Here is a 14,464-nt window from a genome sequence, read left to right as displayed (position 1 = left end):
ATATTCCTATTTTTCACGAAATAAATACATTTCTAAAAGTTTGCAGTCTTTTTTTATGAGAGTGAATTAAATCACTTTCACTATTTTTAACACAAAGTTCAGTTTCCTCCTCACAAGGCTTCCAGTAACCCTGTTGATGTCATCGCGGTTATATTTAAAATGGAGCTTCTGCATTACAAACTGGAGATGTGGAGGTTAAAAAAGGTCACAAATTAGGAGGCAGGAAGGGTTTAATATGAGTTGCATAATGGGAAGTGTAGGATCCAGTGTTTTCAGGGGATAACCCACACTGGGGATTCAAATTCAGCTTTCTTTTTAATGTTTTTATTTTTAATCTGCCTCTCACATGAACCTGAAAATTACGGACCTAAAATACTAATGAAATTCTAAAAATGCTGGAGTTCAACTGAGCATTTGTGTCCAAATTCACACCAGCTAATATCTGTCTGATCATAACTGTTACTGTTGTACCTCTGAGCCCTTCAATCAAATGTCAATAATTAATGTCAGCTAAGTCGTGAGGAAAAAAGTTGGTATTAAATGTTTCTGCAAACCATTGTTACATTACATTTGCACGTTATTATGTAGCAGATATACTTAAGCAAATCTGTGCTTAACATGAGGTTAGGTTTAGGCACAAAAACACTTGGTTATGGTTAGAAAAAGATCATATTTTAGTTTAAAATACCCTATTTGGGGAACACAATCCAGGCTTGAAAAGCAGCAACGTCTCCTTAAAACATAAAGGTTTTTTGTAGCACTATCCCTGCCAATGTGTCACCAGAAAACACTCACATTTGGGGCCTAAAAAACTAGTAAAAACACACTGACAGGTCGCTACAAAATGCCCATGATTGGAGCATAAAAAGCCAATGGAAACACACTGACGGGTTGCTATAAAATCCCACAAATGGTGCCTAAAAGCTGATGGAAACACACTGACAGGTCGCTACAAAACACCCATAATTGGAGCATAAAAAACTGATGGAAACACACTGACTGGTCGCTACAAAATCCCACAGTTAAAGCCTAAAAAGCTGCAGGAAACACAACAGCAGGATGCTACAGATCATCCAGGATTGGTGCCTAATAGCTGATAGAAACACTCAGACAGGTCGTTATAAAACTCCACAATTAAAGCCTAAAAAGCTGCTGGAAACACAACAGCAGGTCGCTACTAAATGCCCACAATCAGAGTCTCTAAAGCTGCTGAAAACACACTGACAGGTCACTATAAAACACCAATGATTGGGGCCTAAAAGCTGATGGAAACACTCAGACAGGTTGCTACAAAACTCCACAATTAAAGCCTAAAAAGCTGCTGGAAACACAACAGCAAGTCACTACTAAATGCCCACAGTTAGAATCTCTGAAGCTGCTGAAAACACATTGATGGGTTGCTACAAAACACCAATGATTGGGGCCTGAAAGCTGATGGAAACACAGCAATGACTCGCTAAAACACAATTGGTTTTGTTGGTCTTGAAGCGGTCTGCAGCTTGGCAGCTGTCTCATATAGGTGTTCCTTCCACATCCCGATTGAAGTTTTATCTGAATCAATTAATTTTTGTAAAGCGTCAGAAAAGAGTGAAAAATGTTTATTTCATTGAGCCCAAAGTGATATTTACATATTGCTAGTTATATCTAACAAATAGTCCAAAACTTTACTATCATGTAGGGCAAATTAAAACAACAACAACTGTCAAGTGTTGGGCATTTTAGCCTATAAAATGATTGCAATGATTAACTGATTGCTAAAATACCTTAAGTTATATTTTTTGACATTCAAGTAGCCCACTTTTTATTTCAGTTTTAGCTCCTGCATAAGGTCCACAGGGGATAATGAACATAACACTGGGGAGCAGCCACAGTCTATAGTCTGTTCCCTGTACACATTATGGAAAACCACACAAGAGTGGGTCTCCAGTGCACCCAGGTTGCCCAGAAAAACCCCTTAGAACAACTCACTAATTGAGTTGACAGTGATGCATTAAAATGGGTCATCCTGGAATTGCTCTTTCCTGTGGCTACTGGCTGGGCTGGGATTACATAACGATGATAAAGCTGCGGACCTGGCCTTCTAAGATAAAAGCTGCCATGCAGGACCCCGTGCATTCTCTAAATGCTTCATCTAAGAGGCCTTCTGAAGGAAGTGATTACTGCAGAGCTGCCCACTAATGCTCCAGCGGGACCCGACGGTGTACTCTGTTATTCATCAAACACAGACAGTGTAAGCCTTGGCAACTTTGGAAATGCATGAATAATGAGTGGGTATGTTATTGTGCAATGATAAGCCATGCATTCTGCTACATTTCATGTGCTGACAAAAGAAGTTTTAGCAGCTCTGGAAAAGGACATGGACTCTGAGTTTTGACTCTTCAAAGCAAAGTGTTCACTCAGTCCTAGAGGGACATAATGAATAGCCCCATTAGTGACATAAAAGCAAAGTGGAATTCCTTTGCAGGGCTACTGAGGCCAGCTCCGGGCTTCACAAGGCATCCCATCGCCATATGACTAAATCAGACGCTATGGGTGACAAATATGGCCTCACAGCTGAGAGCAGCACAAAGGACACTCAGTTGTCTCGTCAGGCCAGCAGCAGAAAATACTGCCACTCGCAAGACAATGTGGCTCCTGTGTAGAGATGTTGTTTATCTCATCAGGCCATGGCTTGCGAGGTTGTGGTGCGACTCGATGCTGTGAACTTATGGGATGGCTGCAGGAAGAGATGCCTCTGTGGCACGCGAGTACTTCGGCACAGCGGAAATGATAAGAAGGCGGGATGATGTCATGCCATTGCCAAATATGAGATGGAATGTTACTGGAATGAGGAGTCATTCATGAGTGGATACAGATGGGTATCAAAAGACAATAGAGGAACTACGGAGGTTATTATTTAGCTGTAGGGTAAATACTTTTGTTGTTTACTTACTGATGAATGAATGAATGAATGAATGAATGAATGAACAACAACTCTGAACATAAAATTCATTAACTTTATATATGATTTTATTTCCCAGACCTCCCCTAAAGGAACAAATACAAATATTCTGTGTATAAAAAACATGTTTATTTTTTCCTATTCCCTTTTTTCACTTGTTGTGAAATAGCGGATACTTTCCCCTCTTCGGCCGCTAAAAATACAAACTAAATTTAGCACATTGGTTAAGTTAGACTAACGGGGACACTGTGGCGAAAGGAATGCAAAACACCCAATACTAAATGCCTGCTTGCAATCAGCTGTAACTTTATGAAAATAAAAATATATTATGTGTATTTTAGGGAGAACACCACCTGACCTAACTCTGGAAATAGACCAGTATCTATATGGTATCATCAGGATTGCGGCTTTGAAAACAAACAAGTCAATGGTTTGTTTACAGTGCCTACACTTAAGTAATAAAGAAAGGTATGTCGTTAGGGTGCAGCTTTAAGAAGACTTAGAGGTAATGGATGTCAGAGTGATCAACTAAATGATTACATGTCATGTCATTTTTAATGTTAAAGCAAAAATACATATGTAGTGTAGGAATGCAGCAATAATGCAGTGTAAATAATCAGAAATGTATGATCTGGTGCTGTAAAGTATAACAAACCCACAAATAGCCCTCAAGTGAATCAATTTGAGAAGGAAAAATCACTTTTCAGTTGTAGGTACTACTTACAGCTTGTGTCAATTCTGATCCCCAGTAATTCGTGTCTAGTTACTCAAATGTTGAGGCAGAGGGTACTTGCTGTAGGCTGTCAGTGAATAGTTTGTTGGGCACAGGGAAACAGAGATCTGTGTGGGTACATGAGACCCTAAAAAAGAGGCTGGATCATGGGGAGTACCACCAGTTGGTCCAGGAGCATCGCATCCAAGATGGCCATTTTCAGGCATATTTTAGGATGACTCAGGGGCAGTTTGACAACCTGCTGTCTATCGTCGGGCGGTATAGCTCTGAGTATCCAGCAACCGCTACCACCAGTTTCTCCTCCATTGCTTACCAACTGTAAACTTGTTGTCGTTGGACAATAGGGCAAAAAGATGACAATCTCGTTTTCAAACTGTATCAGCTTATACAATCTCCTTATACAAGTACCTTGAGCCTCATTTATTTATTTATTTATTGCCTTTATTCACTGATGTAACGCCAATATTTTGTGTGATATCTTTGTATATTTCTTCAATAATAATAATAATATTTAAAAAATAAAATTAAAAAAAGCGTGGCTTCCGGGTCACGCAATGTGCAAGAGATGAAAATATTGAAAGTGTATGAAAGGCCCGAATTTTCCATTTTCCATTTAAACAGAAAATCGGAAAACGAGTCGTTATCCGTTTTTTCATATTTGGTTTTATTTTGAAAAACGAATGAACGAATGATACACGGATTGGATGATGTGGGGCACTTTTCCGCTCTGTGTTGAATTTTTTTCAACTTGAGAAGTTCAGAGCGCTCCGGCAGAAACACCAGGCTCTTACAGAGCAGATACGCGAAACGTCGCAACACAAAAACCGCAAAAAGCTTCATTCTCATTTAAATCTATTAAAAAAAAGCTGCTTCCAGCTGCTAAAACACTGTCTGTGTGATCAGGGCCTTCGGTGGGGAATTGAACTTGAGTTCAGTTGAACCGAACCAAACAGGGCAAGTGTGAAAGCACCCTAAAATAAGAAGTTAGGAACCTCTGTTGTAACACGATGGGTGAAACTGCTGGTTTAAAATGTTCCTTCCATGTATCTTAACTAAACTGGGGTAAAACAAATTCTTTAACTTTGGGGAACTACTCTGAATATTAATTCTGCCACACACGCTCTTTTAAGTGCAAATTAGATGAAGGAGAAAAAAACGTTTTCTAACTAATGGCGTGCTGCACTTGTGGAACCAGCGCTCCGGGACAGAGTGCAACTCTGATCTTGTACTTTGCAGCGATAAAGCAGAAGTCCCCGGTCTATATTAATTCAGTCAGAGAGGAGAAGTGAGGACAAATGTTCCCTCTAAACTCATACGTGTGCTCCTGATAACACAATAATATCCTGCCGTCCATTAGTCACTGTGTCCCAAGACGTGGTGGCTGATGTCAACACATGCACTTCACCACAGTTACAGCCGGGGTGAACTCATCTCCTTAAACAGCAGTGTTGCAAGTGCAGCTTGTGACAAAGTTACACACACACACACACACACAGGGAGAGAGAGAGAGAGAGAGAGAGAGAGAAAGGGGACTGTTTTCCACTGAAGAGGAATAAAACTGTTTCGGCTCACATGCGCTGTCTGTGGCGAAACACGTCCCCGACAGACAGAAACAGGCTGCACACACACACAGAGCGCGCACAGAGTCCATCAGCCGCTTATATACATGCCTATAAATAACCAGCGAATCAGCGGCGAGACGCTCGGAGTTAAACGCGCCAATTAAAACGGAGAGAGAACCAAATTAAGTCAGAGGCCGCCGCTCATTGGCCCGCTGTGATATCATTTGCAATGCCTTACGCTGCTCGCCGCTGATTGGCTGGCGCCCCGCAGGCGTAATCCTGCCGTGAGGAAGGGGGGGGGCGGGCGTCGAGGTTTGAATAGGGAAGTTTGCAGAGCGCAGTTGTTCCCCATCCAGTCCGGTGCAGTGTTTGCAAACACCTTGAACAGCAAGAGAGGAGACGAAGAAGAAGAAGGGGGGGACTCACTGACGGACGGACCGACGGACGGACGGACGGACGGAGGCTCGGCTGCTGCTGCTGCTGAAAACAAGCGCTCCTGCTCCGCGTTGAGGACCCGCTCCTTTCCTCTGGGTGTTTTATTCCTACCTGACGTCTAACTGCAGCTTAACTCTCTTTTTATTTTGAAAAGAAAAAACATCTGTGGGGCAAAATGGATGTTCTACCCATGTGCAGCATCTTTCAAGAACTTCAGATAGTTCACGACACGGGCTATTTCTCAGCCTTACCTTCCCTGGAGGAGTACTGGCAGCAGGTGAATATATCTAACAACTATTTTTTTTTATTTTTATTGCACTGTTTGAGCTTGTGTGGCAAAGCGGAACTGAGAGCTTTCGTAGATTAGTTTAAATAAAATGACAGTCCAGTCATGGTGGTTGTGCACACCGGGGTTTAGACGGCGCCCGAGCGTTCACCTCACGATCAGGTTGGTTATGAAGTTTCTGGCAAGGCTGAAGTGGATCAGTGTGTCAGTCTGACAGCTGGAGTCGAGGCTCTGCTGCGCCAAGATGAATGGGGACAGAGTAACTCAAGCAGCAGCAGCAGCAGCAGCTACAGTCTGACTTCTTCTTCTGCTTCTCTCAGTGGGTAATGTGAGGGCACCAGAGCTGCAACACCAGCCTGTGTTTTACACTCAGTCAGGATCATCATTTCTGTGTAGTGGCTCCACATTCTGAACTTTAAATATCTGATCTTTTCACCCGCACGTCACCACATTCACTTCCCTTTTAACATCCATTTGCATCATGCTTGGATTTGAATGGACTCCACAACATGACACTATCAAATGTCAGCCGTGGCCAAATCCTGCTCGCATGAGTAGGCAGCAGCACAGCTGGAAAACATTGTGTAAGGGCTCCAGGAGCCTGGAGGAATTTTTTTTTTTCCTTGCATCCACCTTGTCAAACCTGCTGTCTCTGAGCACCTCCTAATGAAGGGGTCCTCGCTTTTCAACTTTAAATGGCCCCCTGAAGTCAGTGAGAGAGGGGGGGCGGTGTGTGTGTTGGGCTGGAGTGGCTGACAGCACTGAGGAAGGATGTGATTGCATGTCAGAGGTTCAGCAGCTGAATGGCTCATGGTGGTGGTGGTGGTGGTGGTGGTGGTGGAGGGGGGGAGGGAGTTGAGCGGCTTCCTTAAAAGGAGTCTAGGTTTGTTCAGTGAGTCATTGGAGTGCTGAAATGACAATGCACGTTTCAGCGTTGGGCCGCGCTCAGGTGCAGGAGAGCTGGGGTTCAGAGGGGTGACAGCTCAGGCCTGTGAACATCACATGGAGCTGAGGTGGCTGCATTAGATAAGAGAGGCTGAGCTGCATCATGAAATGCAATGCATATTATTGTCTTAATTAATCATTTAAGTCTAAAATGATGCACTGAATTTGCTTGTTTTATCCGACCTGCACTCTAAAACCCCCAAATATTTAATTTACCTTCATATATGATGCAAACAAGCAGCCGATCTTTGTATTTGACGAGCTGGAGTCAGAAATTTTTGCTTGAAAAATAACCAAAATCGTTAATTTTCTCTCAGTCGACTGATCTTCCCTGCTCTAATGTCTGATATGTACAATAAAGATAAGTGCAGCAATGGCTACAATTTCCTGGTTAATGCTTCCTGCTGTAAGCACTTAACAAATATTACGCCACACAAAGCATTTTGGGGGTATGTGCACATGCATCATTTAAAAGGATTTCCCACACAGAAGCATTTTGCTGCTGTGAAAGAACCTCCTCTCTTCAGGGCTGCTGCTGCTGCTGCTGCTGTAATTCATTTATCCTCACTGTGTCTTCTCGTTTCGCCGCAGACATGCCTGGAGTTGGAGCGCTATCTACAGAGCGAGCCTTACGTCTCCACAGCCGACATCAAGTTCGACGGGCCGGAGGACCTCTGGAGCAAGTTGATCTTGGCCTGCGGGGACAAGGCCAAGGCCGAGTCCGACCCAAAGCTGCCCCCGGCCCACGAGGAGGACAATCAGGACAGCCAAATCTTAGACACCAACAGCGTGAATTCCGACGCCAGCAGCGAAGCTTCAGACAGTTCTGAGGAGCTCTCGCCCACACACAGCTTTACCTCCAACCCTCTGGGCTCTGTCTTGGTTGGCTCTGGACCTTTTAGCCCCTCTGTCATAAGCACTCCCCCGTCCTCTCCGGAGGCCAACGTGACTAACGGCTGGGTGGCCGCACACGCCGGGTTGCACTTGCCGGTCAAAATCAGGAGCGGCGGGGTGGCAAAGAGTACGGAAAAGACGGGACTCATCTGCGGGGATGCGTCTCCGGACGGCAGGAGGCGAGTACACAGGTGTCACTTCAACGGGTGTCGCAAGGTTTACACGAAGAGCTCCCACCTAAAAGCACACCAGCGCACTCATACAGGTGAGTCTCAAGCACCTATCAGAGCCCACGCTCCCACACAACACAACCGCATGTGATGTAAACAGACTTCAGGGACATGAGGGTTTAAATCTGCTGGTCTCAACTCAAAGCTTTTCATTCATAGTTGAAAAATCTAACTTTTTACTGAGTGACTGGCGGAAGTGCTTTTAATTCAGTCTTCCACCTTAATGGCGTCGTCCATCCATTGTGTAATGTAATTAAAGGTCCACATTGCATGATGTCCTCAGCTGCAGCGCTGCGAGTATTAGCTCTGCATGGCTGGATACCTAAACTGTGACCTAATCTATCTGGAATGTGACTGACTGAGCCAGCGAGCGAGGGAGCGACACAGAGAGACAGCGAGCGAGGGGGGGAGGGGCTGCACATGGGAGATAAAAGGACTTGAAAACAGATTGAGTTTCACCATGGGAAAGGGGTGAATGGGCGGGGAGCCAGGGGGCGCTGAGTTGGAGGGGCTCTGAATGGTCATTTGAGCGCTTCTTATTTTTGATTAGCAGCGTGAAATTGCACGTGTGGCTTTTTTTTTTTTTTTTAATTTCATTTCCTATACTCCACATATTCATCTGCACAGCACCGCTCGTAGCATGTTTCAGGTCAGCCAGTGACCCAACAGGTTCGGTGGAATCTGGGTCTGTGGTGACTTGTCAGCACTTCTGTCATGCTCCCCCGGCCTCAGGCTGATTGATCTGAACGCATTTGAATAACAACAGCGCAGAGCCGGCCAATCACCAGCCTGAACTGGAAAACACTGTCATGAGCTCATTGTGTTAACCTTCTACTTGTTTGTCCTGCAGGTGAGAAACCTTACAGGTGTTCATGGGAGGGCTGCGAGTGGCGTTTTGCACGGAGCGACGAGTTGACCAGACACTTCAGGAAGCACACTGGGGCAAAGCCATTTAAATGCAGTCACTGTGACAGGTAAGACACGCAAGACACGCAAGACACGTCATGTATCTGCAAGTAACGTCACCGGGCTTTCAATAAGCCTCTGTCCCTTTACACAGAGCTGAAGCACGTGCATTTTTTTGTTGATGTGATCTGATTTTCTTGCGTCACCTAGATAACGGTGCACGTCTTCAAAGATTGAACGCACTGATGCATTTACAAATATATCATTTTACTGTAATGAGGAAAATACAACACTTACAATATGATGATATCCAAAATCGAGCCCGATATCTAGTCTTATATCCCGATATCGATATAATATCAAAATATCTCCCAGCTGTGGTGCAAATGAGTCACAAAAAAAATGCGATAAAGAAATGTCAAGCAAGATTTGAGGTCATTTCAAAACAGTGCCCACCAAAGATCACTTAGAAGTTCCCCCAAATATCAATATCAGTATTGGCCTCAAACATCCAGCATCAGTCGACTCCACTAAAGTTGAATCAGGAGGTCATTTGGAGTTTCACAGCCTCCTCTCAGCAGGAATCACTCTCAGATTCTTCTCATCTTCTGAAGCATTAATATTTAGGATCACAGTAGCTAAAAGCTCCCCGCAACACTTGATTCATTCATTCATTCATCCATTCATTCATTCCTTAAAACATGTCTCATTTCCCTGCAGTCCGTCTGCCATTGTTACTGACTTCCTCCTCCCCTTCCTCTCTGTCCCCAGATGTTTCTCCAGGTCTGACCATCTGGCTCTTCACATGAAGAGGCACATCTAGAGCAGGGCAAAGCTCCAACCAAGCGACGCAGCGCAAGGGGAGAGTTTGAGAGGAGAAAAATGAAAAAAAAACAAATGCCGTCTCCCGACCAGTCTCTCGGTTGAACTGTCCCAGAGCGGAGTCGTGGGAGTGTGTTCCAGCCAAAGCATGCCGTTTTGCACCATACTGAAACCCAGTGCCTCCGGGACCTCTCTTTGGAGAAGGGCGCTCTGAAGGTTGTCTGTTGCAACAAGAGGACAAAATCATGGATGGGGAAGACGTTTTTTTTTGTTTGTTTGTTTTCTTTTTTGATTGAGAAGGACTTACAACACACACAAAAAAAGAAGAAAAAAAAACAATAAAAGACAAACAAAAAGAGTGAATGATTTGTATGTATGGTGCATGATGTTTTGGGGGACATCTCCCGGACAGCAGATACACTGGTACTTTACAAAACTGTCTGAGGTAAGCATGTGTGCACTGTGAATGTCTGAGATTGGCGAACCGGCCCCCTGAGAGGACAGAAGAAGAGTTTTTGGGGAGGAGATGGATTGATGGATGGTGCGGGGCTGGTACCAATGTTGCTGTGGACTGAATGGGTTTTTGGGGGGAAGCATTCCATTAGTGTTTCCCCGGTGGCAGCGTGAGGACGGGGCCAGGATGGAAGTTCCTGCCTGTCTGTCTGGCACCCAGACTGGAGGGGGGGTTCTCCGAAGCTTTTGAGGCCTTGGGTTTGACCAGAGAGAGAAGGTGGACGTGTGTCTGGTCAGTGACCCAGGGACCAAAACTCCCCCCCCTTCCGGTCACTGTATGACAGGAGCTTTTTTTGGTGTTTTTGGTGCAGCTACTAAATGTGCAATGTGTTATGTAGCCTGGTTTATTATTTTTTTACAAGCTACAAAGCTCATTTGTAGTCCAATTGTATAAGCTGTGTGCTTAGAGGTATAACACAACTATACTATAACTTCAGTATCATAGACAGGTGTTGCATGGTTCTAGGGTTTGTTCATTTCATGTTTCCACTGTAATCAGGACTGCAAATAGTTTCAATAAAAGTGCAGCTAAAGTGCGAACGGTTAAATGTTACAATATTGTACATAAAGCCTCGATGATTTCCTCCTTTTTATTTTTCATCCGTTTCATCCATCTGGCTGGAGACTTCACCGCTTACTCATTCTCTCATTCATCCTATGCCTTGAGGAGTACTTTTGATTTTTGTACTTTCTTTTCTATCTAATAATGCACTGTTGACCTTAATGGTGCCTTATGCAAGTGACTCGGCCCCCTGGTGCTTTTCGCTGCCAGGGGAGGTCACGTTTGTTGTATGGGTGATTCGACAAGCTCGATCAAGGCTCAGTTACACATTAACTCGCACCTCTTTGTGTTCAGCGACAGTCGTCCGCATCTGTTGATTGTGCTGCTGAAATGTTAACGTTCTGAGAAGCACCTTTTGTCAGTTTGCTCGCCATTTTTCGTCTTTGGACATGTAAATAAGACAAGCGTGTTTGTTTGGAGCACTTAAATTTGTTTATTAAAGACGTTAACTACTGTGTAGTATGTACTCAAGTCCATCACACACAACTCTAAGGTACAAGACAACCAGACTGGGTAAACAAAAACGGGGTTTTATGTGTCGTTCATTCAGTGCTGCTCCTTTTCTTGCTGTATCCCTCCCCACCGACGCCATCGCCCCCCCTCCTGTCCCTCCATCCCTGCAAGTGGGACTGAAGAAAAAGCTAAAGATTTATTGTAATTAACAGGCTGCAGTCGGACAGGCCTCGCCTTGTACTGCCTCTCAGTAATGAATTGCTAAAGGCTTTGTTGGCATAGAATCTGTCACAGACTGCTGACTGTGTAGGTTGGTTATTGACCTGTCTGGGGAGCGTTGTTTTAGCCAAGCTGCAACAGTATTATGAAAACCACAGGAGCGAGTGAGGGGGCGGGGGGGCTCCTGGAAGGAGATAAAGATCAAGCGTTGACACATGGAAGTTGGACCAAAAAAAAAAAAAAAAGACAGCATCTCCCTTTAAAGGTGGATCTGTTAGATTTATATTGGAGGTGGGAAGGGGACTGGACAAAAGGTGGAGGCCACAGTAACCATAGTGATCACACTTATACTGCTGCAGGATAAAGTGATCTGTGCCACCCACTCCAGATCAGCCACCTCGCTGTTGGAATTCAATGTTGCAGCGTGGCATGCTACGACTTATGGATTTCAGATCAGCGGGCGAAAGAGACGGGATGAGTACAAACTTGAAACTGCTTGCTGCGATAGATTTGGGAGTGCTGGCAGTGCCTTTTGTGGGCAAAGGAGGGGAACATCCATTCTGTGAAAACCGGCAGCCAATACTGTTCAAGTGGTAATTGAGCCTTGATTAAGCCCTGTGTTTGCTCGCATCTTTTATCATCATCGCTTTCATCCCACTACCCCAACTTCTTCTGTCACACACACACACACACACACACACACACGTGCACATGCACACACACACACACACACAGCTCTTTGTTCTCAACTGAATCTTTGTATAAAAAGAAAAAAAAAACAACTTTTGTAAAATTGTTATGTTTATGCTTTATGAAATTTTTATTTGAAATTGTTTTGCAAAATTGTTATATTTCTGTATGAATGTATTTTTTATTGGAATAATAAGAAGTTCTTATCTGACTTTGGCTTGCTTCCTTTGTCTCATTTGTTGATTCTCCTCAGTTATGCTTCATTATTGTGACTTTTTTCTTTCTTCTTCTGTTTTTCGTTGCCCGTGGGAGGTGTGCAGCTTGTTGAGGATGAATGGCTACATTTCAGCTGCATCGTGCCCTCCAGGAATATGGACACAATTAGATTAGGGCAGGGTGTGAGCACCAGGGGTGCATATCTGACATTTCAAATTTATCACTCAAGCAAGAAGAATTAGGAACAGGAACACTTTGTGCAGTATAAATTCTTTGTTGAGCAGCTCTAAGTGGCCTCACCTCTTCCTGACTTGTAAATACCAGCATGAAAATATCTCTCTCAAATGAGCAAATTATATCTTTGCAGAGACTGGTTGCTAAACACAGAAACCTGACGCACCTCGCTCCCAGTGGCAAACACTCTGATTTTTTTTTTCCTCCCCAAACACCCCCTAGAAAAGTTTGTGTAAAATCTCACTGCAGAGGTTTCAGTTCTAAAAGCGACTGACTGCTTGCTCCTTAGAGCTAGCTAGCTCTCATCAAAGCAGTATAAATAATTTATCTCCATCTCTTACAGCCCATGGCATTTAATTAGAGAGCAGCTTTTATACATTTGTTAGATAATTACTCTACTTGACACAGATAATGATACAAAACAGCAGTGGATAAACCAAAGAGCCAAGTTTAAGTCACAAACTAACAAGAAAATAAGATTAAAAAAAAGAAGGAAAAAAAGCCATCTTTTTCTCTGCTCTCCTGCTCATGGTGATGACCTAGAATGGGCAGGCAACTTATTAGCTCCTCTGATTTCCAGTAAAAGCCCTGTGGTTTATAAATGAAGCTTTGCCTGCAGTTGGTAATTAAGCTCGCTTTGGAGATCCTCCCAGCTTTGGAGTGGCAAAGAGTGTTGTTTTTGCCTCAAATGCTGCAGCTCCTTGATCTCTCCAAACTGCTGCCCCACTTGATTTCTCGTCTTCAAATCTACCTATGATGCATAATGCATGGCTGAGGAGCAACACAGCCGGCGAAGACGAGTTCTGAGTCCAAACTTCGACCTGCGCGTGGAAAAATATCCTTGAGGCCCAGATTCTTGTTTTTAACCTCTTGAAGGAGTCGGGCACACGTTGCATTTCATTTCCATGCAGCTGACTCACATCCTCATGATATAAGTGGAACATCCTCTTGTGAAGTGGACCATCATGGATAAAGTTTCTCGTAAATGTGGCACTAAGATCGCATATTTGCTTTGATGTGAGCCTCCATATGCTTTCCCACATTGATATTGTAACACAGTCTAAGCCCCGAAGGATTATGGGAAACAATTCATCACTTTAAGATGTCACATCTGATCTAAAGTCTCAGGGAAGTACATAAGATCTAAGGTTGTGTCCCATAGCAAAGGTCCATTTCAGTGCTAAGGGGTGGTGGAAAGGAACTAAATGTGTTTACTTACCTTCTCCTTGAGATGTACTTAACTTGCGTATTTTAATTCTCTGCTACTTAGAACAGTTCAGACGGAGATGTTTACTCTATTATATTTATTTAACAGTTTTAACTAGTTATTTTTCAGATCAAGGTTTTACAAGACAAAAAACACATGATAAGCTCATAAAATATTCTTAATTGTGCCAAAAGAATGATGGTCAAAAGAAGTAAAAAATATTCATCAGGGTTAGAAAATAATATAAAAATTAATACAGATTTGTGCTGCAGAATTTCTTCTTTCTTCTCCCAATAATCATTTTAAGAATCCCCAGATTTTTCAGGTGATCTTTCGGAGGTGATTTTGGGTGATCACAAACTAAACTATTAAGCCTTAGAAACAGTTAAAGCTACCTACAGCTGAATGTATTACACAGGCATTTTTAAGTACTTTTGATTCTGTTTAGTAGTTTTTATTGGTAGTGGCGGGGTCCGCCACTCCCACACTTGGATTGTGAATGTCTATCTATTCACAACACCAATGCTATTTATGCACTGATGCCATGCATAATAACATAAATCACAGCCATTTTTTAACTACTTTTGATTTGATACACTAATAAATGTTCCTAGTC

At 43.5% G+C, this 14,464-nt stretch overlaps 1 protein-coding gene across 1 annotated transcript; it reads left to right on the top strand.

Moving 5' to 3' along the window:
• The first annotated feature begins 5,557 nt into the window (after nt 1-5,557).
• Nucleotides 5,558-12,402, top strand: klf6a (Kruppel-like factor 6a). The gene is made up of 4 exons (XM_049564863.1): nt 5,558-5,948; nt 7,494-8,061; nt 8,877-9,000; nt 9,704-12,402. The coding sequence occupies exons 1-4, from the start codon at nt 5,847-5,849 to the stop codon at nt 9,753-9,755; spliced, it is 846 nt and encodes a 281-aa protein (XP_049420820.1). The 5' UTR covers nt 5,558-5,846; the 3' UTR covers nt 9,756-12,402.
• The last annotated feature ends 2,062 nt before the right edge of the window (nt 12,403-14,464 follow it).

The sequence above is a fragment of the Epinephelus fuscoguttatus genome, linkage group LG21, assembly GCF_011397635.1.
Source record: "Epinephelus fuscoguttatus linkage group LG21, E.fuscoguttatus.final_Chr_v1".
Lineage (NCBI taxonomy): Eukaryota > Metazoa > Chordata > Actinopteri > Perciformes > Serranidae > Epinephelus > Epinephelus fuscoguttatus.
This window is presented reverse-complemented; position numbering and strand designations above follow the sequence as displayed.